The sequence below is a fragment of the Aristolochia californica genome, unplaced genomic scaffold (assembly GCF_029961685.1).
Source record: "Aristolochia californica isolate CCGP_79_NKW_82.1479 unplaced genomic scaffold, dmAriCali1.0.hap1 SCAF_10, whole genome shotgun sequence".
Classification (NCBI taxonomy): Eukaryota; Viridiplantae; Streptophyta; class Magnoliopsida; order Piperales; family Aristolochiaceae; genus Aristolochia; species Aristolochia californica.
In genome coordinates this window covers 3,614,422-3,638,946 of record NW_027181771.1, presented here as the reverse complement: position 1 = coordinate 3,638,946, position 24,525 = coordinate 3,614,422, and the positions used below count along the sequence as shown (strand labels likewise).

At 39.5% G+C, this 24,525-nt stretch overlaps 1 protein-coding gene across 1 annotated transcript; it reads left to right on the top strand.

The window, feature by feature from the left end:
* Positions 1–8,785: 8,785 nt before the first annotated feature.
* LOC137941482 (probable WRKY transcription factor 26) lies at positions 8,786–11,404 on the top strand. Its single transcript, XM_068786923.1, has 5 exons — positions 8,786–9,091; positions 9,625–9,777; positions 9,908–10,533; positions 10,629–10,790; positions 10,917–11,404. The coding sequence occupies exons 1-5, from the start codon at positions 8,786–8,788 to the stop codon at positions 11,353–11,355; spliced, it is 1,686 nt and encodes a 561-aa protein (XP_068643024.1). The 3' UTR covers positions 11,356–11,404.
* Positions 11,405–24,525: the final 13,121 nt, after the last annotated feature.

The window sequence follows — 24,525 nt, the reverse complement described above, 5'->3', positions numbered from 1 at the left end:
TTCAAATTTAAAACAACTTGTGCATGTGATTAAAAATTCATGCATAAAAGTAACTCAAAGTAAAGAACATCATGCACACACCACAAGGACAAATAGATTTTTTTTATCAATGTTCTCAGTGGTAGTCATCGCCCATGAACCCTTACTTGAAAAATTTCTACTATTATGCTCTAATAATTGGAAAATTACAAAAGATATTTCGACTCTCTTTGGCCATGTGCAGCTCAATACACGATTTTACATAATGCCAATCTCCCCAAGAGATTGATGCTAGATTCTAGCTCTAGTTAGGCCTTTGTATCTAGATTAATAGGTTATAGATGAACCTTTCACAAATACATAAAAAGAAAGGGAAAAGGTTACACCCTTACTTGGAGAGATGTTTCTCCTTAAAAGATTTAAGCTACTTCTTCCTTTGTAGCACGTTGTGAAATGATCAAGCAACTTGTACTTACATAATCTTAACTTCAAATAGATTTATAACAACAAATACGTACACAACTTAGACACAACAAAGATTTTTAGGAGCTAACAATCTTACCTAGACATCATAATGATTTAAAATAGCAGTTCACTAGACTCAAGAATGTGATTTTTAGTACCACAGGCTTACACAATGACCTCCAGTTCAGTAATAGTAGGAACATGCTTCATAGCCTTTCTCACTCAACAATACAATAACCAAATAGTAGTTTAGATCTATAAAGGATTTTACAACATCTGATCCAAAGTCACATAGTCTTCTCGTAATTTGATTGATGTGAGGATAGTCATGCCTAGCCAAAGGCGTGATACAAATTGCAAGGGTTAATAATAATTGCAGCCCAATATAAAAAACTTTCCAGTCACTAGATTTCACAATTCAATCACAAATAGTTGAATACACCAATCTTAAGTACCTACTCAATATAATAGATCCTTGACGACTAAATTTTAAAAAATCAACTCATTAATATCGAAGTCGTTTTTCAAATAGGGGATAACACACTATACAACTCAACTCAAATATGATTTCACAACACAAGTACACAAATAATGGTAAGTGAATAACTCACACTTCACCAAGATCAATCAATCAATGATTTCAAGCTATAAACTCAATGATGCTTGGATTTTGAAAGCAACCTCCCAAAGTAGTAAATGATGCAAGAAACACCGTTTAAAATACCCAACAAGTCAATATAATAGAATAATATGATTTCATAGTACATGGGAGATACTAAGTAGAGTGCAAAGATATTTTGTTCTTTAGTAGCTTAATTTTCAAAAGCTCAAATCCAATCTCCAAAACTGATTTCAAAGTGTAAGAATATCTTAAGAGTTGTTCTAAGAGCCTTACAAGTCAAGAGCGGTGTTATTCGGGGTGAAGTAACTTAAATAGTCAGGTCCTCAATATTCAAAATTTGAACTGTTGAGCTTGAAAGAAACCTTTTTATCTTTTTGAAGATCTTGATAAGTTATTGACTAAAATTTATGATAAATATTAAATATTTTTGTGAGGAGTTACTAATCACATAAATAAGTCACTTATTGATTTCAGAGATTTGTTTTAGCGATTGCAACTTTTTTGGTATGTGCTAGTCGAACAACTAAGGGTCTACCAAACAGTATTTCATGAGACACTTTTTTCTTCACTTGTTGGTGTTTAGCTTCATTTAGACTAGTTGTTGGAGCAGATCGTCAAATGGATACTTTCAGTGCTCTTTTCTTTCATCTCCAATTGGACGGTCTAGGTTTAGTCATTTAGCCTTCATAAATCGCTTCTTCTGTTTTCTTTAGTCTAATTGGTCGACTGGGTAGAAGGGTACTTACAATATATTTTTTTTTTCATGCTTGATCAGATGACCAACTTTGTTTGGCCTTGTTTTCTTCTTTCCTTCTTTCTTTCATTGGATTGGTCCTTTGGTTGACTAGATGAACAAACTTTAACTAAGCTTTTCTATTTTTTATCCGGTTTGTCAAGGGATAACTCTTTTGTTTTTTGCCCTTCATTTGTCTTGGTAAGATGAATGGACAATGGGCTTCTTTGCTTGTTATGATGAACAATGCTAGTAGGTCATATAAAAGGACTTTTGCCAATTGAACAAATATGCTGCCAAAAATTTTCTTTTTAGGTTTTTTTAGTTCTAATACATACTTAATGTTCATTATTAATAAATAATATTTATTATCGTCAAAATTATTGGCAATAAGAATCTTGAGAACGTATCATTCTGGGTCTTCTCATAAGCATTCAGTTTCAAAACTTGTCTGAAACTTTCCATAAAAGCCTGGTTCTTCTCTACTCTCCATGCTGCGTCTCTTATACTTTCATTCTCTTCACCTTATCATCTCCGACGATGGAGCGCTAAATCAATCTGCTAAAGCCTGGCCTGCCAAATATTCCAACTTAATCCACGAAGCTGTTCTAGAAACAATAACACAATGAGAGGGAAGGAGACGTAGAATGATAAATGTAGAGCATTTCGATACAAACGAAGAGAAAGATAGAACTAAAAAGAGAAGAATACAAAACCAGTATTAAAGACGAGTGGAGAAAACAAAGATGAAAGCTAAGCGGAAAAAAAATTAGAACATAAATAAAAATGGTTACCGTTTTGACGCTTAATTGATCAACTTCGTTCCAAATCTCAATCCTGAGAGAGTTTCATAATCCTCTCAACGTGAAATATTCTTGTTTCTCCTCTCCTTTGGAGTTTCTCTTTGTTTTTTCTCTGGGCAAACGACAAAGCTCATTTTTAATCATTTGAATCGGATTTGCTAACCCATTATTCCATGTCAACTCGAGAGTTCTTCAACTCATTCCAATTGTTTCTCTTCGGGCGGCCTTCATTTGTTCTCATTTTCACTTCTTCTGTTTACTCCGATTTGTCCTATTTCATATCAATTGTCATCCATTTCGCGAAAAGACGAAACAGCGGAGACAAGTGTTAAATCCTCACGTCAAAGTTGAATTGAAGCGATTTTCCAGAAATTACACGGGTGAGTGAGTATCTTCTCTCGCTGCGCAGGTAGCATCAACTTCTTCAAGGTCCATCGCAAGCCCCTACCATGAGTTACACACGCAAGATACCTATCCCACCCACTGCCTGTCCATCCACGCAAGATACTCAACGAAATAGGTTTTTTCTTGTGGTATATCGTCTTTCGTTAAAGACAAATTAAACAAGGCCGCCGGATTACAAATCAAACCAACCATTAATAAGTCTCAATTGTCTGATTTCACAAAAATGGCCCACCTTGACTGAAGACATGCTTCGGCTGACGTTAAGCTTCTTGGGAAGCTCTCTACCCATTCAACAAAACGATTCTCCTTTCGCGAAGTTCACTACTGCCTTACCTCACTGCGTTGCCGAACGAGGGTCTATGCATGTGAGTCTTTAATATACAGAAGAAAATCTTTTGTTGATGGAGACGAGTTAAATTTTTAGATTATATAGAGATTAGACCGAAGAGAATAAGGATAAGAGTTATATTTGAGCATAGATATTATAGTAGGATACGTATCTCTATCATGCCATCGGAAGATGGAGCTTTGATCTTGGTCTTCAAGAACAGGAAGCGTGTTCGCGGAAGCAGTTTGGTGAGAGCATCAGTCAACTGATCAGCAGACGAGACATGAGTAACCTGATGAACGCCACTCTGAACTTGTTCATGAATGAAGTGGTAATCCAAAACAACATGTTTTATTCGAGAGTAAAATATTGGATTGGAATACAAATGTATAGACATTGTAACAATAAAACACCAGTTGTTGTGGAAGAAAAATACCAAGTTCAATGAGAAGAGAGCAAATCCAACGGATCTCAGTTGTAGTGGTTGCAACAAAACGATATTCCGCTTCAGTAGAGAAGTGAGTCACATTCCATTGCTTCTTAGAATTCCAAGAGCCTAAGTAAATAAGATAGGCACATATGGAAGTGAAATCATCCTTAGGGAGAGACAAAGAAGATTGCCAATGTAGGACAATATCATGATCTAAGAGTCCCACAAAAATAACACAATAATCGCTTGACAACATCCCAATGGTTAGTAGTAGGGCAATGCATAAATTGAGATAACTTATTTACTACATAGGCAATGTCAGGGTGCGTAAGAGACAAGTATTGGAGACTACTAGCAACAGTTTGATATTCAGATAGCTCAAAGAGTGTCATGCCAAAATGAAGTGTGAGTGTAGATATTGTGGCAAGATGCGTAGTTACAAGCTTTGCATGTGTCATGTGTGTGCCAGAAAGTAGATTAGAAATATACTGGCGTTGAGACAAAAGTAAGCCTTGAGAATGAGGAACAACTTCAATGCGGAAAAAGTAAGTCAATGAACCAAAATCCTTAAATGAAAATCGTTGAGCAAGAAGGTGCATGAACGTTGCAATAACTTGATTATTGTCTCCTATAATAATGATGTCATCCACATAGAACAAAATATACAACACAACAATACCTATGTGAGAGATAAATAGAGAAGAGTCTGCATGAGAGTTGGTGAAGCCAGAGGTGATAAAAAAATGGTGCAACTTATGATCCCAAGAATGTGGATCTTGCTTGAGACCGTAAATAGCCTTGTGAAGTTTGCAGAAGTGGTTGGGATGATCACGATCAATGAAGCCCAATGGTTTTGCTATAAAAATATCCTCAGACAGGGTACCTTGGAGAAATGCATTATTTACATCAAGTTGCCGAAGTGAGCAGTCACAACTTACGATAAGGCTAAGAACAATGTGAATAGTGGTAAGCTTGACAATGAGACTAAAGGTGTCATGATAAGCAACCCTAGGGCACTGATGAAACCCCTTTGCAACTAAGCGGGCTTTGTACCTATCAATAGATCTATCAGATAAATATTTAGTACAAAAAATCTATTTTCAACTAACAAGATTCTGCAAGGAATCCAAGGGAACTAGGTCCCATGTCCCATTCCAAACAAGAGCATCATACTCATCAAACATAGCATGGTGCCATTTAAGATTGGTGAGGGATTTAGTCACGGTTGTGGGTTCATGGTCGACAAATGGAGAGAGCTAAGCTATGAAGTTTAATTTATTGATGGATTTGAAAATGTTGTTTTTGGATCTTGTAACAATAACATAAGGAGAGCAAGGAGAGGGGAGCAGGGAGGGAAGTTAGGTTAGGGTTAGTCAATGAGGGAGGTGTTGGAGGGGGGTGAGGTAGTGGTGGGATTAGGTGGGAGGTCTTGTACGGAGTTTGTAGATGGCGTAGAGGTCGAAGTTGTGGTTGATGTGCCAATAACTAGAAGGAAGGACACATAGGAGCACCAATGAGAGAGTGTGTCAAATGAAGAACGGTCAAGGAGAGATTGTAGTTTAGTGAAGGGGAAGCTAAACTCAAGAAATTTTAAAATGATGTGACTTATAAAAGCAAGAGGTGGTGGATTCAAAACATAAATAGGCACTTTGAGTGGATTCAAAACATAAATAGGCACTTTGAGTGGATTCAAAACATAAATAGACATTTTGAGCGGTAGAGTACCCAAGAAAGACACAAGGAAATGAATGAGGAGTGAGTTTGTGAGAGGAGTATGGCCTGAGCCATGGATACCAGAAACAACCATCACTTTGAAGTTTAGAGTAGTTAGGAGAAGTGCTAAAAACTTTGGAATATGGAAAAACAAGATTAAGCGTGGGAGTAGGTAGACGGTTGATGAGATAGATAATAATGGAGAATGTATATGACCAATAAGATAGATGTATGGATGCATGAAAAAAAAGAGACAAACTTGTTCCGATGATATGATGATCTCGTCATTTGGAATACCCATTGTGTTTAACGATATGTGGAGGGGACATAAGATAAGAAATGCCATTGGTAGCCAAAAAAGAGGACATTGATATGTATTACCCCCATTATTAGAATAGAGTGTTTTAATCCATTTGCCAATGAAGTTTTCAACAAGAGATTTTAACCAGACAAAGATATAAAATACATGAGATTTTTTTTAGAGGGTAAAACTGGATATACTTTGTAACGTGATCAACAAAAATAACATAATAAATGAAATCATCAATAGGAAAAATATGAGAAGTTCACACATTCGAGAAAATAATATCAAGAGGGGAAGAAGAGAAAGGAGAGGAGTGTGGGAATGATAATTTGTGACTCTTATTGCATTAACAAGAGTTGCAATTAAAATAAAAATTCAGAGGATGTGATAAATCTATCTAAAAAGTGGACACAATGTGCCTGAGAATTATAAACGATGGATGACCTAAGCGATGATGTCACACAAAAGAAGTGGTCTTGGCACTGAAAAAGGCGATTACCAGTGAAGAATGGACAGATGACGACGGTCATTCGCACACACCATCCTTAGTTCAACCCTACAAAAGTGTTGCCCCCATACAAGGATCCTTCACATGAAAAGAAGTAGGTAAGAACAAAATGGAAGTAATATTAGATTTACATAACTGAGAAATTAAAATAAAATTCTTTTGTATGGTAGGAACACAAAGAACATTATTTAAGGAAAACTTGCATGAGGTTGTAGATATAAATTTGTAACCAATATGAGTAACAAGGAGACCCGTGCCATCACTAATCACAATGTCATCAATGTTGTTATAAGGAGTGTGAATAGAGAGAGATTTGTAACCAATATGAGTAATAGGGAGACATGTGCCATCACATATCACAATGTCATCAATGTCGTTATAAGGAGTGTGAATAGAGAGATTACTCAAGTCGGTGGTAACATGGTGCGATGTTTCACTATCCAGGATCGAAGTAGAATCAGTAGAAGAGGTGGAGGATGCAAGATGTAATCGTAGTTGCCATTGTACCGAATGACGTGGTTGCCATTGAGGAGTTGGGTGAGGAGTTGGTAGTGGTGACAATAGTGGATGTATTTGACGAAAGATAGGACACTTGGGAACAATGTGTCCTTGTACACGATATCGCTAGTATCGTCTGAGGTAGGTCCATGGCCAAAGTCGACTATTAGCCATGAGCATAGACTCGAATGACAAGGGAAGAAGAATTGTCGTCAATTAGAGATGCGAAAGAGATGACGTCCCGTTCCCGCTCTAATACCATATAGAGAAGTAAATCTTTCGTATTTACATTGATGGAGACAAACTCAATTTATAGATTATAAAGAGATTAAACCGAAGTGAAGATAAATATTACATTGAGGATAAGAGTTATCCTTTTAGTACTAGTATTTTAATAAGATATATATCCTTTAAGATTACGTTCTATCTTTTATCTCTATCACTTAAAGCTATGATATACAAAATTTGAAATTACTGAATCTAAATCATGTTAAAACAACAAGACCCAACGAATAGAGAGCGGAGGAAGAATGTGAAAATCACTCCCCCCTAATTTAATTTTTTGGTGGTTCAAAGGTGAATCAAGAGCTCCTATATGCCATTGGGATTGGGACCCGGACATCCAAACCCAAGATAGGTTTTGGAAGGGAACTGGGAGGTTGACTAATACATTTAAAGCAAGTGAGTGTGAACCCACTGCAGGCATCAAAGTCACTCTGAACTGGGAGGTTGACTGAATATATTCCAAGTCCATGGAGCTCTCCTAAAATTGATCACTTGAGTGCTCTCATGCTCTCCAGTTTCCATTTTGCACCTCTGCCTCCACTGGACAAGCCTCACTATCCCCCAAATCCAAACGAGCTTTGACTTGAATAAAAACAGAGTAGCTTTTGAAGGGTTCTTCGAATCAACAGAAAGTTGAAAAGGAAAGAGTAGAAGAAGCAACAGAAGATTAAAAAACGAAAAACCTCTCTGTCAAGAACGAAGACACTTATCACGTACCCTCTCGAAATTTATTACACGGTTGAGGGTCCAAAACTGTCGAGCGGTCGGGATTAGAAGCTTGGAGACGGGGTAACCACCCAGGTCAGCAAATTCCACACACATGGGTGCGACCATCTCCGTGACGTCATACTGACCCTATCGGTGACGTCATTTCATCTTGTTTTGTCGTTTTCCTCGAGGGTCCACCTCTCGTTACGCTGGTCACGACACACGATCCAGTTTCCCCGTCTGCGTGGTCTCTACGTTCAGATTTCGTCTTTTGCCCGCGTTTCCACCGAGTGCTTCAATTTTCTTTCAATCATCACGTCTAGAAGTCTCAAGTTTCACTTGTCTAAAAGCCACAGTCTCTTTACACCTAATGACTTCTAGGTCCTAACTCTTAAATGTACGAAAACGCCCTTGTGGCGTTCAACTTTCGTGTAGCTGTCACACAAGTCGACTAGTTAGCATTTATTATGTTAAGAGATAATCTTGATTAGTAAGGGTAATTAAGTAAAAACACATGGAGGCTCTTTAGTCTCCACACCAACCAAATAAGATACTCTTGGGGCAAGGTCAAAGAACCTGAGGGTCTGTTATGTCATTTAACAAGGGACAGTGAACGCCGAGTTGGATTGTTATATGAGAAGCACTAGAGAGGCTTCTGTGCTTTTCCTTTTCGTTTAGATATATTAAAAAATTAGGTGAGATAATTTTAGTTTTATTTATTTATTTATAAATATTTATCCAAATAGTCATTCGTCCAGATACATGCACTTCTCACGCTAAGAAAGTCTCCCTGGATGAACATCAGGCCTGCCTGCTGCTCTCTCCCGGCCGCCTCTGGTCAAATTCTCAAGCTCTGACCCACAGTATTTTTTTTCTCGGTCAAACTTCGCCCCCTCGCCTTCCACCTTCCTCGAAGATACTCCGCCTAATGCAAGCCGTGAACATTTTCACTTCTTCTATCTTTCTCCCCTCTCTCATTCACTCATTTTCTCTGATCTCTTCCCATGGCTTCCTCCACAGAGAGCTTAGAGACGTCGGCTAATTCCCATAAGCGCTTCTCTTTCAATACCTCCGCCTTCATGTCTTCCTACTCCTCCGACCATAACGACTCCGGGATTTCCTCCGGTCGGGCCTTCTCCGAACGGGTTGCGGAAAGGGTCGGTGCTGGGGTTCCCAAATTCAAATCCCTTCCACCTCCATCGCTACCCATCTCTCCTCCTGCTCCTTCCCCTTCTTCTTACTTCGCTATTCCAGCTGGTCTAAGCCCCGCCGAGCTGCTGGACTCTCCTGTACTGCTCTCTACTTCTAATGTAAGTATTGCAGTTCGGTATCCCTCAGCTTCCCTTCTTCTTCCATCTTTACTTTTCATCTGGTTGTCTGATGCTTGTGCCTTGCTTGATTCATCTAAGTTCCTTTGTTATGTCATTTTTGGAAAAGAAAAAAAGAAATTCTGAGACAAGAATGTTTCGGATTGTATTTGTGGACTAGTACTCTGTTTTTCGTTTATTATTTGCTCTTACGTTTTGTACTTTTGTTGCCTATCTTTGGATTTTAGGCCAGAAACGTCTTTCCTATTTCTGAGTGGGTTGTTTCTTTTGGTGCTCTTTGCTTTTTGTGAATTAAGTATTCAGTGGATTTCTCATTTCTAAGCCAGAGACAAGAGCCAGATCCTTTTGTCCATCAGAGCTTTCTGAATTTTGTTACTTTTGGATGCTTCACCTGTTGTACTTTTTTCTTTTCTGTTTCAGTCAAACCCAGGCATCCAGCTCGAGATTTGCAACCGCTAAGTTTTCCGATAATGTTTTTACTTTTTCTAACATATCATATAATTGCTATTTGATAGATTCTTCCGTCTCCCACAACCGGAACATTTCCCTCTCAATCATTCACTTGGAATGCTAATTTTAGTAACTACCAGCAAAACATCAAAGAGGAGCAGAAGAGCTACTCTGGCTTTTCCTTCCAGCCCCAGCCAAAACCAACCGCTACTCCGATGGTATGAATCTGTTCATTTATTCCTGTAACGAGGGATTGGCTTAAACTTTAAAGTGGAATGATTTACGTTTCTAAGATCTGAGTTTCCTCTGTTTGAGCTCTAAGATCATGGTTTGTGGGTAAATTTACAGGAAGAATCATTGAAAGGTCAGCAACTGCACTGGAACTATCAGGAGCCTACCAAGCAATCCGATTTCTCCGCAGCAAAAAATAATATTAAATCTGAATATGCTGCCCCTAACGTGGCTGCTTCCTCTGAAATCTCCAATATCCAGACAAACAATGGATTCCATTCTGATTTCAATCAGGTTCCACTGGCTCATCAGTCCTACAGAGAGCAAAGAAGGTCAGAAGATGGCTACAACTGGCGAAAATACGGTCAGAAACAAGTAAAAGGAAGCGAAAATCCTCGAAGCTATTACAAGTGTACGTTTTCAAACTGCCCAACGAAGAAGAAAGTGGAGAGATCCTTGGATGGACAGATCACGGAGATTATTTATAAGGGAACACACAACCATCCCAAGCCTCAATCTACCAGAAGAAATTCAAGTTCTGCAGCTCAACCTGTTCTAGCTACAGTTACACCTGAATTATCCGATCATTCCTTTGCCGGGCGTTCATCAATGCAGATGGACTCCGTGACTACCCCAGATAATTCTTCTGTCTCCATAGGGGATGATGATATTGATCACAGCTCCCAGAGAAGTAAATCAGGAGGTGATGAGTTCGACGAAGACGAATCCGATGCTAAAAGATGGTACGTTTTTCGTCAAATTAATGAATTTCCACTTCCCCATATTTTATTCTTCTTCTTGTTTCATGGAGATTGAGATCAAACTCGTCTATTTGCAGGAAGAGGGACAATGAAAACGAAGGTTTATCAGCTGCTGGTAGTAGGACAGTAAGGGAGCCTAGAGTTGTTGTGCAAACTACAAGTGACATTGATATTCTAGATGATGGATACAGATGGAGGAAATATGGGCAGAAAGTAGTGAAGGGGAATCCCAATCCAAGGTAAAAAAACACCTGCTCTGCAACAATGCGAAGTTGGGTCGAAGATCTATCCCAAAATGACTATTTTTCAATTTTCAGATCTTCTAGGTGATGAATTAACATATCTAGTTTGTTATATAATAACAGAAGCTACTACAAATGTACCTATGTGGGATGTCCAGTAAGGAAGCACGTCGAAAGAGCTTCACACGATCACAGAGCAGTGATCACAACATACGAAGGCAAGCACAACCACGACGTCCCTGCAGCTCGAGGATCCGGTTCTCAGGCCGTCAACCGGGCACCACCTCCACCGGATAACAACAATTTGGGAGTGGTGTTTAAACCGTCTGCCACAACCAATACCAATCCCATGATGGGCAATCCGAGGTTTGCACAGAGGCCGCAATCTTCCCAAGGCGAGACACCCTTCACCCTAGAGATGTTGCAGAGCCCCATGAGTTACGGGTTCAGCCCTTACTCAAACGATCCTTACATGGATGCACCGGCACACATGGAGACCACATTCAGTAAGACCAAGGAGGAACCGAGGGACGATTTGTTCCTAGAGCAATTGTTGTGTTGAACCAATAAGAATTTCAATTTGTTGTAGTAATGGCATTTGTATGGTGTATTTAGGCAGGGTTTTGGCTTGTAAATGGTACGTGATATAAAGGAGTTTAGTCCCATTTGTTCATTTGTTAGAGGCTGCTTTAGGTTTGGACAGTGTGGCCTCTTCACTTACGCTTATCACAGATATTTGTAGAAGGAAAATAGGTCTCTTGAACTTGAATCTCTTACTATTGTTCTCTGAACAAGTCTGAAAAGGGTCTTCAGGGTAGGTGAGCAGGTCCACCAACATATATTGCAGGCTCACAAGTGTACCACTTGCAGGCTCGAGGTAAGGCCAGCCAGTTGGTCTGAATTCCGGCAGTGCTTCTTTCAGAGGATGGGCCTACCACAAGTGCCTTATTCAAATGTTTCAAAGGTAGCGTAATGAACAAGTTGGTCAACTGATCGTTTGAGGTGGTTTGGTGTTTGACCATCGTTATCCCCAATAAGACTTTAGGTTAAGACAACTTTATTAACTTAACAAAGGATTAATTATCTACATTTAGCTGGTAAATGTGCATGCAGGACGAAACCCAAGATACATACCTCCAGCCATGGTAATTAAATTATAAGAAATTCCAGAAAGTCGTCTAGTTTATCCAAAGTACAATTGATGGAGTCACAGACAATTTTACTAGACTAGATCTTCTTCCTCTTTACTGTGAAAAACTTTATGTACCAACTTCTCAATCTCTCTTTTCCATAAAAAGAAGAGAAGTTAGAACTGATGGACAATTACAATTGGACCACTATTCCTGCATCTAAGGGAAACTACATAATAATGGGTCAACTTATTGTTGAAAGACATAGACAAACTTGAGTGTCATTATTGTAAATATATTAAGTTTTTTGTTTATTCTTCACTCTTTCTAGGGTGAAGGGTATACTTATAATTATGTACTCTTGAAATCTATAAATAAAGGCTAATGAGGAGAGTTTGAATATCTTCCACAACCCTTAATTCTCCCATTTCTTCTCTTCTCTACGTGTCCATCTCTCTCTCTCTCTTTCTCTCACATCCGTTTTTACCTCTCTCTACGTTCACCTCTTCACTCCTCCTTCCCTCTTCTCTGCTACACTTGGAGTTGAAAACTTTAATATTATGGATGTTGGAAGATAGGCTCCAGCCCACACGACCAAGGAAGACCCACAAGAAGGGCCCAAACACATAAGAAGTAGGACCCACCATAATTACCACGAGTTGACATCCTTATCACATAAGTTGGAAGATAAAGAAGGACTCACAAAGATAACCACAAATTAGTTGGAAGATCAAGAAGGACTCACAAAGATAACCACGAGCTGACATCTTTATCTTATGGTCACGTCATAGAAGAGTTCTAGTTTGAGTTATATTTGTCTTATATTTTATTGAGTTATTTAATTATGCTAAGGCTTATCCTTAATCGTTAAAGTTTGGGTGTAATTGGGGCAAATGTAGATTTATTGTAATTGGACTCTACTACCTTCCTCTGTTATAAATAGAGGTTCATGTACTCTGATTATAATAAGTTAATGAAGTCAATGAAATATTTCTCTTTTCCGTAAATTCAACAATGAAAGCCTAAAATCAACAAAAAAACTACGAGGAGACGAGAAGGGGGCAAAAACCTTAACAAATCGTAGAATTTGAAGAAAACAAGAAGGGTGATAAAACATTAGAATTCATTAGATATTAAAAAAATCAAAAACTAAATTCAACAAAATAACAAGCATGATCTAACCTAAGGAAAGCTAAGACTTTTCATTTCCAAAAACCAAGAGAGGAGGAATATGAAATTAGATGGGGTTCATGACGTGGGGAAGGGGATGACACTGTTTTGGACTTACCTTCACTTCCTTGCCGTCCCTTTCTCTTCATGCTCCTTCTGAGACGGAGGATGAAGCCATGGTGTGGCCAGACACCAAGGCAGAAGACTGTGCAAGTCTAGTGCACAGCAATAGCAGCAACGGCTAAGACCAAGTGCAATGGCACGGCCCAGAGGGGCGCACAAATATGGTTGGCCCAACATCAACTTCAGTAAAAGAAGACACACTTGAGCTTGCCAAACGGATGGCCAAGCAACAAGGTGCACAACAATCCCAACAGCCAACTCAGACACAAGACAACACACCAACAGACACTCCTGGCGGGGCGAAATGGGGTTGCCTGCGACCAGATCCCAGGCGGGGCGAAATGGGGTTGCTGGCATGCGACCAGGACTCCAGGCGGGGCGAAATGGGTTTGCCCACGCGCAACCAGGACTCCAGGCGAGGCGAAATGGGGTTTCCTTCGGACGCCAGGCCCAAATGCATGCGCAGCAGGCTTCCAGGCGCAGGCACGCGAAATAGGGTTTCCTGAGGCGCCCGCACGACCAGGACTCCAGCCGCGCGCGAAATGGGGTTTCCTCAAGACCGGGTCGCCAATCGCCCGCCTGACCAGGGCGCCCTTGACGCCAGAAACCGAATTTTTGGGATCTGACAAATTTCTGGGCGTTTTTAGAGATTTATAAAGGTCAGGGGAGGGACTACAAATAGAGAGGCCTCTCCCATTGTAAAGGGGTCAAAAAATCCTTAGCCTTCTTTACTCTTTTAGTGTATAGAGAGAGTTTTTAGCCTTGGCCTTTAAGAGTGTTTGGCCACCCTTTGTAATCTTGTATTCTCAATACAAAGTAGTTTTTTTTCTTCTATATCTTGGTCTTTTCATTGTCCCATTTGGCTTACAACTTCTTGTGTGAAGTATTGGTTGGAAGATCCGAGGCTCAAGGAGGTTGACTAGTTCTTGGGAAGGACTAGGCCTTACGGGGTAGATATTCCGCTTGGCTAGACGGACCTAGCCTAAATCTAACCGCGTGACAACTGGTATCAGAGCTTACGTTGCAATCAATGGCTTCCACAAGTGGAGAATATGCTTCAGGAGGCAAAGATCAAGTAAGTGATGTTTACTTTCATTTTTCTACTCTTGAACATCGTTTGGATAGTGTTGAGAACCTTTGTACGAACTGGGAGGAGTTCGTTCAAAAGACGATTGAGGAGCATCAGCCAAGTCCGAATTGGCTGAGAGGATTTGAGGAGGACGTCCATTCGGCCATGGCTGTCACGAGGATGGTGATGGTACGATTGGGGAAGGACGTCAAAGACCTCTCTGGAGAGCTTGGGGCAAGACTCACTTTGTGCGAACGAGTCTTAGCAAATGGAGGGGTTGTTCACACACAAGCAAAGATAAAGGTGCCTGAGCCGAAGTCTTTCAATGGAAAGAGAGACGCGAAAGTCATAGATAATTTTCTATGGCAAGTGGAGCAATACTTCCATGCAAGCAAGCTCACCGACGAGCAATCTAAGGTTAGTACGACTGCCATGTTCCTATCCGATGATGCTATTCTTTGGTGGAGAAGACGCATGGGAGATGAGCAAGAGGGAGAGGACTCCGTCCGCACTTGGGAAGATTTCAAGAGGGAGTTGCGGAGGCAGTTCTTTCCGGAGGATGTCGAGTACCAAGCAAGGAAGGAACTACGTGCATTGACGCAGAAAGGTACTATTAAAGAGTATGTACAATCATTCACTTCTCTTATGCTTTGTATCTCCAACATGACGGATGAGGACCGTCTCTTCTCCTTTCTTGTTGGCCTTCGTCCATGGGCTGAGCAAGAATTGAGAAGGCGAGAGGTAAAGACACTAGTTTCAGCGTTATCTATGGCTGAAAATTTTACCGAATACGAGAGGAGGAATGATTCGGTTAACAAGGTGTCCAAAGAAAATAATAGTAAAACAATTTTAAAAAGAAGGAGAAAGGGGAGAAGAAGCCATGGGTAAAGGATACCAAGGCTAGGCCGGAAGAGAAGAAGAGAGGGGACAAATAAAGGAAGAAGGTACATTATTTCAATGTGAGGGAGAGCACTATGCGAGGGATTGTCCTAAAAAGAGACTCCTCAACGCTGCGCAAACAGAAATGGACAATGGAGGAATTGAGCCTAGGAAGGGTTCTCTAACCCTTCTCAATGTTGTTGTCCGTTCCAAGGAGGAGAAGGTTGCTCCACTTCCGGTAAGACCCTCAAGAGAACTTCTTTTTATTTCTCTCACACTTACTGGACATACTGTTAAAGCAATGGTGGACACTGGCGCCACCCACAACTTCCTTTCGAAGGAGGAGACTAGGCACCTAAGGATACGAGGAGAGAAAGATGGGAGTAAGATGAAGGTTGTAAATTCTACTGCTCGTGAAGTCCAAGGCATTGCCAGGAACGTCCCGGTGGTGATAGGCAAGTGGGTAGGATTTCTGAATTTTACTATTGTTGGCATTGACGATTTCAAGGTAATTTTGGGAATGGAGTTTTCAAGGTTTGTAAGCCGTTTGTAATGCCACATGTGGGGGTAGTGGGAATTATGGACGAGCAAAATCCTTGTACTATTTCTGAAGTTGAGCACAAAGATGTAACAAACAAGGATTTAATGCTATCAACCCTCTAGCTTTAGAAAGGTCTTAAGCATGGTTGTTCTACTTACATTGCTTTTCTTTGTGCTATGGAACAAGATGAGGCATTGCCTACCCCTAAGGAGCTACAAACCGTTTTGCATGAGTATAAAGACGTCATGCCTGAACAACTTCCAGCGAAGTTACCACCTAGGAGAGGGGTGGACCATCGCATAGAACTTGAGCCCGAAGCAAGAAAGCCAGCACAAGCACCATATCGGATGGCACCCAAAGAGTTGGATGAATTACGGAGACAACTTAGCGAGCTGCTGGATTCTGGGTTCATAAAGCCAAGCAAAGCACTTTATGGGGCCGCTATACTATTTCAGACAAAGAAAGATGGAAGTATGAGACTATGCATCGACTATAGGGCGCTCAACAAGGTAACCATAAAGAACAAGTACCTTATTCCCCTTATTGCTGATCTCTTTGATCAATTGAAGGAGGCTAGAGTTTTCTCCAAGCTAGATTTGAGAAGTGGTTACTACCAAGTTCGAATTGCGGAAGGAGACGAGGGGAAGACTACTTGTATAACGAGATATGGGGCTTATGAGTTCATGGTTATGCCCTTTGGCCTAACCAATGCACCAGCAACATACTGCACTCTCATGAACGAGGTATTTTCCGAGTACTTAGACAAGTTTGTCGTTATGTATTTGGATGATATTGTGGTGTACAACAAGAGTATGGAAAAACACAAAGAACATCTTCGAAAAGTGTTCAAGAAATTGAGACATAACCAGCTGTATTTCAAGGAAGAGAAGTGCTCCTTTGGGTTGCAAGAGGTGTTTTTTCTTGGACATTGGATTGGGGGAGGACGGATATGGATGGACAACAAGAAGGTAGAGGTTGTGAGTGATTGGTCAATCCCTACCAAGGTGCGTGAGCTTAGGAGTTTCCTTGGCCTAGCAAATTATTATAGGAGGTTTATTAAGGGATTCTCAGCTATAGCAGCCCCCTTGACCGATCTCCTAAAGAAGGACCAAAAGTGGCAATGGACTGACTCATGCCAAGGAGCATTCTATCGGCTGAAAGATACCATGATGGCTGAACCAGTGCTGCACCTTGCTGATTTCAGCAAGCCATTTGAGGTACATACGGATGCCTCAAACTATGTCATCGGGGGTGTGCTAGAACAGGAAGGACACCTAGTCGCTTATGAGAGTAGGAAGCTCAATGAAACTGAGCAATGGTACACTGTACAAGAAAGAGAAATGACGGCGGTAGTGCATTGTTTACGTCTTTGGAGGCACTATCTTTTAGGCTCCAAATTTATTGTAAGAACTGACAATGTCGCTTCTAGTTACTTTCTTACGCAGAAAAAACTCAGTCCAAAGCAGGCCCGTTGGCAAGATTTCTTGGCCGAGTTTGACTTTGAGATGATGTATAAGGCGGGGAAGGCCAATGGTGCTGCCGATGCACTGAGCAGGAAGGTGGACGCACCTAACTCTTACGAGTAAGAGACTAGCCAGAGTTTGGCGCACATGGGGCAGGAAACACCAGCATCATGCACGCATGCGACAGAGGAGAAGACGCATGCGGCTGAATCCCCGCATACCGCAACAGACGGCACTTGCTTCACGCGCGATGCGGTAGCAACAGTACATGAAGAAGAGCGCGGCGCAAGCGTACGTGCAAGAGATAGGCATTTGAGCAAGGCAAGCGCGCACACATGGAAGACCATCTTGGCGCAAAAACAGAAAATGGAACTTTGCGATTACATGCCTTTACAACAATTACACAAGTTGGTACGGAGTTGCTAGAAAAGATTCACATTGGAATTCGCCAAGATGCCCAGGCTTACAACATTGTACAAGCTGCTACCTTGGGAGAGACGAGAAGATTCTGGCTTGACTACAGATTGCTCAAGACCAAAGGTAATCGACTTTATGTGCCTAAGTACGATAACCTACGACGTGACCTCTTGAGGGAATGCCATGATACCTTGTGGGCAGGACATCCAGGTCAAAGAAGGACGTTGGCCTTGTTGTCTGGCCAATATTATTGGCAAGACATGGAGAATGATGTGGAGGAGTTTGTGCACACATGTCTTATCTGTCAACAAGATAAGATCGAACAATGCAAGCCTAGGGGTTTGCTACAGCCCTTACCTATTCCAAAGCGGCCGTGGGAGTCTGTTTCAATGGACTTCATCTCTAGATTACGTAAGAAAGATGGGTTGGCGTCTAACATGGTGGTGGTAGACAGATTTACGAAGTATGAAACATTCGTAGCAGTGCCAAGTGATTGTACAACAGACGAAGCAGCTAGAGCATTCATGGCACATGTGGTGAAGCAATGGGGGTTGCCCACAACGATCATCAGTGATTGTGACCCCAGATTCAAGGAAATTTTTGGACCAAGTTATTCAAGTTAATGGGAACATCTCTAAGTTTTTCCACTAGTTTTCATCCTCAAAGTGACTGCCAAAACCGAGTGGGTAAATGCTTTATTAGAACAGTACTTACGCCATTTTGTTGTAGCGAATCAGAAAAATTGGCCAGGCTTGTTAGACGTGGCCCAATTTACGAAAATCTGAATCAACCGGGCATAGTCCTTTCGAGTTGGCGACAGGACAACAACCTTTGGCTCGCACGGGTCTCTTTCCAGACACTTCACGAAAAAATTCAACAACTCATCAGCCGAGGAAGAGGTGGAAAGAGAAAACGGAGCTGGCACGAGTCTTATTGCATATGGCAACTAAAAAGATGAAGAAACATGCTGATGTGTAGAGGAGGGCGTCTTCTTTCAATATCGGTGACCAGGTTCTTCTCAAACTCAGACCTGAACAATTTCGTCACCTAAGAAGCAAGAACAAAGGTCTTTTGAAGAAATATGAAGGACCCTTTCCTACCATTAAACATGTGGGCAACCTCGCCTACAAATTGTAGTTGCCGAAAAGGTTTAAGTTCCACAATGTTTTTCATGTATCGAACCTTAAACCTTATTTTGAAGACCCAGACCCGGATAGAGTAGTTGACCCAAGAGCTCCCATGGATATATCTACTACCTTTGACAATAGGGTAGAGTATATTATTGCTGACCGAGAGGAACGCCAAAGGGGCAAGCCCCGGAGGACGCAATACTTGGTCAAGTGGCAAGGTCAACCGAAAAGTGAGGCAACATGGCAGGATGCTGCCGAGTTATGGCAGTTCGAAAAGGAGGTAGCCGACTATCGCCAAGGGTTGCAGATGAGGACGTCTGCCTTATGGCTGTGGGAGTATGAGACGGTGGATGAAGCAATAGTGTGGCCAGACACCAAGGCAGAAGATTGTGCAAGTCCAGTGCATAGCAATAGCAGCAACGGCCAAGACCAAGTGCAATGGCATGACCCAGAGGGGCGCACAAATATGGTTGGCCCGGCATAACCTTCAGCAAAAGAAGACACACTTGATCTTGCCAAACGGATGACCGTGCAACAAGGTGCACAACAACCCCGGTAGCCAGTTCAGACACAAGACAGCACACCAACAAACACTCGTGGCAGGGCGAAATGGGGTTGCACGCGACCAGGATCCTAGGCGGGGCGAAATGGGGTTGCTGGTGTGCGACCAAGACTCTAGGCGGGGCGAAATGGGGTTGCCCGCGCGCAACCAGAACTCCAGGTGGGGTGAAATGGATTTTCCTCAGGACGCCAGACGCAAACACGCGCACAACAGGCTTCCAGGCACAGGCGCACGCACGATAGGCCAGGCGCAGGCATGAGCACGATAGGCCAGGCGCCCACTCGCGAAATGGGGTTTTCTGAGGCGCCCACGCGACCAGGACTCCAGCCGCGCGCGAAATGGGGTTTCCTCAGGGCCAGGCGCCCGCCTAACCAAGGCGCCCTTGATGCCAGAAACCAAAATTTTCGGATCTGACGGATTTTTGGGCGTTTTTAGAGATTTCTTAAGGCCAGGGGAGAGACTATAAATAGATAGGCCTCTCCCATTGTAAAGGGTTCAAAAAAATCCTTAGCCTTCTTTAATCTTTTAGTGTATAGAGAGAGTTTTTAGCCTTGGCCTTCAAGAGTGTTTGGCCACCCTTTGTAATCTTGTATTCTCAATACAAAGTAGGTTTTTCTCTTCTATATCTTGGTCTTTTCGTTGTCCCATTTGGTTTACAACTTCTTGTGTGAAGTATTGGTTGGAAGATCCGAGGCTCAAGGAGGCTGACTAGTTCTTGGGAAGGACTAGGCCGCACGGGGTAGATATTCCGCTTGGCTAGACGGACCTAGCCTAAATCTAACCGCGTGACACCCTCCCTCTCATTCCCTTTGGCTCTCTTTTCCCCCAAAACTCTTGAATCTTCCCATCCATATCCTGTCTCCATTTGCTCTCTTTTTTATTCCTATCCATGCAATGACCAAAATATCCTTTCCCTTTTCATCTTATTCCACTCGTGTCCCTAGAAGATATGATAAGATACCTTGCATCTAACACCCCTTTGCATGTTAAAATATCTATTACCCATTGCAAGTTAAAATATCGAACCTGCACTCATATATTCTAAGACAAATTGCTCTCTTGAGATAACACAAAAGCGAGTGTATTTCATATTTCTTTCGAAGTTCCACCACTCAAAATTTGATAACTAAACTTGGGTTCCATGCTATTTGACCAACCAAAACATCACTTGATTATGCCTCCCAATTTACAGGATTGGGAGAGCTATCCATAATGTACTTGACCTTCCCCTTGGCCTTCAAAAACATAAGGACAGACCTAGACCAATTAACATAATTCGGTCTATTCAACTTCACAGAACTAATCTGAATCGAATGAGAGCTCCTATCGTCTAAACTCTCAAAAGGCTTAATTATAGCAACATATTTGCTCGAGTGATCCATTTAATCCTCTAATAGCCTCTAAATATACGACAACTATTAATGGAGTGATATACGTAATCCAAAATAGCAATAAATACAAACTCCAACTTGTGCATGTCAAGCGGGGCCCACATCTCCATGTCAAGTAAAGTTGATGTAGTCACAAAATTGGTGACACAATATAGGTGATGTAGGTATAGGTTTAGCATAAAACCCTTAGTCTCTAGGGGTAGTAAAAACATAGTACACTGCTTAATTAGTAGCAAAAACCATCCACTAGTTCGTTATGACAAAAAGAGAGAAAGATTTGAACCTTACCCAACTAGTAAAAGAATTGTTTGAAGGAACCTTTTGTAGGAAGAGAAAACTCGCGGAGAGAACAAAAAAACTCTTAGAAAAACCTCCCTAGATTGATTTCTATTGCTCTGATACCTTGTAGAATTGTAATATTGAAATTGGAGAAGAAAAAGTGAGAGAAAAAAGAAAGAAAGAAGAGAGAAGGAAAGCCATCAAGAAAGCTGTGCATGTTGAGGTCTTGATGGCTAAAAAATCAATCCCTCTCCTCTTAAAAAAAGATAGTTCTATTCCTCATTACAAGATTTGAATAAAAAATTGAAACGTAGAGTCCTAATATGAAGCTTAGCTTACTGCATCCTTAGGAGAAACCTATGAGTACAAGAATGACCAAAATACCCTTAAACAATTTTTTTAACAAAAGTAAATATAAAAAAAAAAGTTTAATAGGTTTGTTTACATTTAGATCGATTGCTTGACGTAATATCTCAACTCAGAACCTTCAAACACCATTATTTCCTTAAAATTTAATCATTTGCAAATGTTTCCTGAACTTGCAAATATGGTGTTTGACTACAATTTTCTTTAGTCTATCTCTACCATTTGAAAGCAATGCAATTATTTAATGGCTCTCTTCATTGTGATTTGCTCTCAAAGGTTGTAGCCAAGAGACAAGTTTTGATCTAAAAAGACAAAGGGGAGGGGGGGGGGGGGTTAGTACATATGGAAAGTGAATTACTTAGTGAAAGTAAATGTAAAATACTTTTTTTTGTGTTAGAGTGCGCAGTTGAAAGTATAGTGAAAAGTACATACAAAATTTATTAATAAAATACTCTAATAGATTAAAATTTTATAAGATATTTTTTATTTAACTTTTCAATTAATAAGTTAAGATAGATTTTAACTTGTAAAATTAATAAATTATTAAATAATTAAATAAACTAATTCGTTTAATTAAATATATAAAAATAAAATACTTAAACAAATTTTAATTTTATAATATCCAAATGCTTAATCAAATTTTTACTTTTTAATATCTAAATTCTCACTCATAAAATAGTAATTAAATATAATATTAAAATCATAAACTTACATAAATAAAAAAAGGGTATTTTATTATAAAAAATACTTTATAGATTTAGTTTTATAAGATAGTCTTATTTAACTAAACTAAAATTTTTAACTTGTTTTAAATTAATAAATAATTTTAAATTAAATTAAGATTATTTAATAATTAAATAGATAAAAAATAATGAAACAAATCCTTACTTTAAAATATCTAAATTCTCACTCTTAAAATAGAAATTAAATATAATACTAAAAATAATGAATTTATATAAATAAAAAGTGTATTTTACTATATAAAATTATTTTAATAGATTTAAAATTTATTTTAGATAGTTTTATTTGACTAGACTAAAATAAATTTAAAAAATTTAAATTAATGAATTATTTTAACTTGTTTTAAATTAATAAATATTTTTTAACAAATAATAAATAAATAATTAAATATATTAAAATAAAATGATAAAAATACTCTTTTTTATAATATACAAATACTTAATCAAATTTTTACTTTTGTAATATCTAAATTTTCACTCTTAAATTATAAATAAATATAATATTAAAATCATGAATTTATATAAATAAAAAGTGGGTCTTTTATTACACAAAATTACTCTAATAGATTTATTTTTTAAAATATTATTTTATTTAACTACGATAAAATTCAGCTTGTTTAAATTAATAAATAATTAAAAATAAATTTATATATTTATTTTAATGTAATATATAAAATAAAATACTTAAATAAATATTTAATTCTATTATATTCAAATGCAAAAGAGAGAGGGCAGAATGAACAGAACAAGAGTGAGAGAGCGAGTGAGTGAGTGAGTGAAAGTGCATACACTAGCCTGAGGGAGTGATTTCACTCACTATTTTTAGTGCACACTAATAGGTTTTAGGTTATTTTCAATAGTGATAAATATTAAATAAAAAGAATGAATAATTTCCCGATTCTTTACATTCATCAATTCAGGTATTTTTAGGTTACAAAGAGATAAGATTTTACATGGAAAATATTATCACTAAGAGGAGTTTACATTGCTTCAGAGTTACTATTTGAGACAATCTCAAATTCTATCAGCTCTTATCTTTATCTCTTGTCAGACGGAGGTTTCAAATAATTTTCTAATGTATTCTTCTCCCAAACGGAGGCTTTTTATAATACAATTACAACCTAATTTAGGTCCAAATTAGATCCTAGAATCAGGAACAAATCATTTCCTCCAATTACGATAACAAATTGCAACCTATGATTTACAGGTCATTTCAAACACTCCCTCTCAAGTTGGCGCATACATGTCAATCAAGCCCAACTTGTCAATTATACCATGAAATGTCTTCCTTGATACTACCTTCTGTTTTCTGCTTTTCCAAGTGACAAGATTTCCTTCCACAAAAGTAAAGTAACCTGACGTAGATCTTCTGGTTGTCTGATCACCTGCCCAATCAGAATCTGTATATCCTTCAATGTTAGAGATATTTTTTTTTAGGATAATAAACCTTTTCCTAGAGCACTCTTTAAGTATTTCAAGATCCGATAGACTGCTTCCATATGTTCTTCATTCGGTGCATGCATGAACTGACTCACAATGCTCACTGCATATGTTACATTGGGCCTTGTGTGTGATAGGTAGATTAATCTTTGAACTAATTGTTGATAATGCCCTTTGTCTGTTGGGGTTTGATCTAGGAGAATTCTGGTTTTGGCTAGAAGATCCAACACATATTTTCGCTGTAAAAGGCAGACTCCATGTTTCAATCTTACAATCTCAATTACAAAAGAATATTTAAGTTGTATGAGATCCTTCATTTTGAATTTAGTGGCTAAATACTCTTGTAAAACATGCATTTCACATGGGTCATCTCCTGTCAAGACCATATCTCAACATACACAATTAAAGTCGTTACTTTTGCTTCTTTGTGTTTTATAAACAAAGTATGATCTGAGTTACTTTGATTTTAGCCAAACTCCTTCATTGTAGTTGAGAATCTGCCAAACCATGCTCTAGGTGACTGTTTTAGCCCCTACAATGACTTCTTCAATTTACAAACTTCACCTTGACATAAAGAACCACTTTTAACTCCGGGTGATAGCTCCACGTAAGTCTCCATTGAGAAAGACATTTTCAACATCAAATTGTTGCAGAGGCCAATATCGATTTGTTGCTATAGATATAAGAATGTGAACTGTATTGATCTTAGCTACTGGTGCAAAAGTATCCTGATAGTCTATCCCATACCTTTGCGTATATCTCTTTGCAACTAGCTGAACTTTCTATCTTTCAATACTTCCATCCAGTTTGAGTTTCACTGTGAACACCCATTGACATCCAATTGTCTTCAGTCCTTGAGGTTGTGGAACAAGTTCCCAAATGATTTTCTTTTGTAGAGGGTCCATCTCTTTGTTTATCGCTTTTTTCCATTTTGGATCAGCTAATGCATCCTGCACATTACTAGGAATAGAAACCCTGGATAATTGATCAACAGTAAATGCATACGATATAGTCAACTTATGGGAAGACACA

Coding starts and splice junctions, on each gene's coding strand:
- LOC137941482 (XM_068786923.1), top strand. CDS start 8,786: ATGGCTTCCTCCACAGAGAGCTTAGAGACGTCGGCTAATTCCCATAAG. Junction 10,534..10,628: donor GAATCCGATGCTAAAAGATG/GTACGTTTTTCG, acceptor GTCTATTTGCAG/GAAGAGGGACAATGAAAACG. Junction 10,791..10,916: donor AAGGGGAATCCCAATCCAAG/GTAAAAAAACAC, acceptor ATATAATAACAG/AAGCTACTACAAATGTACCT.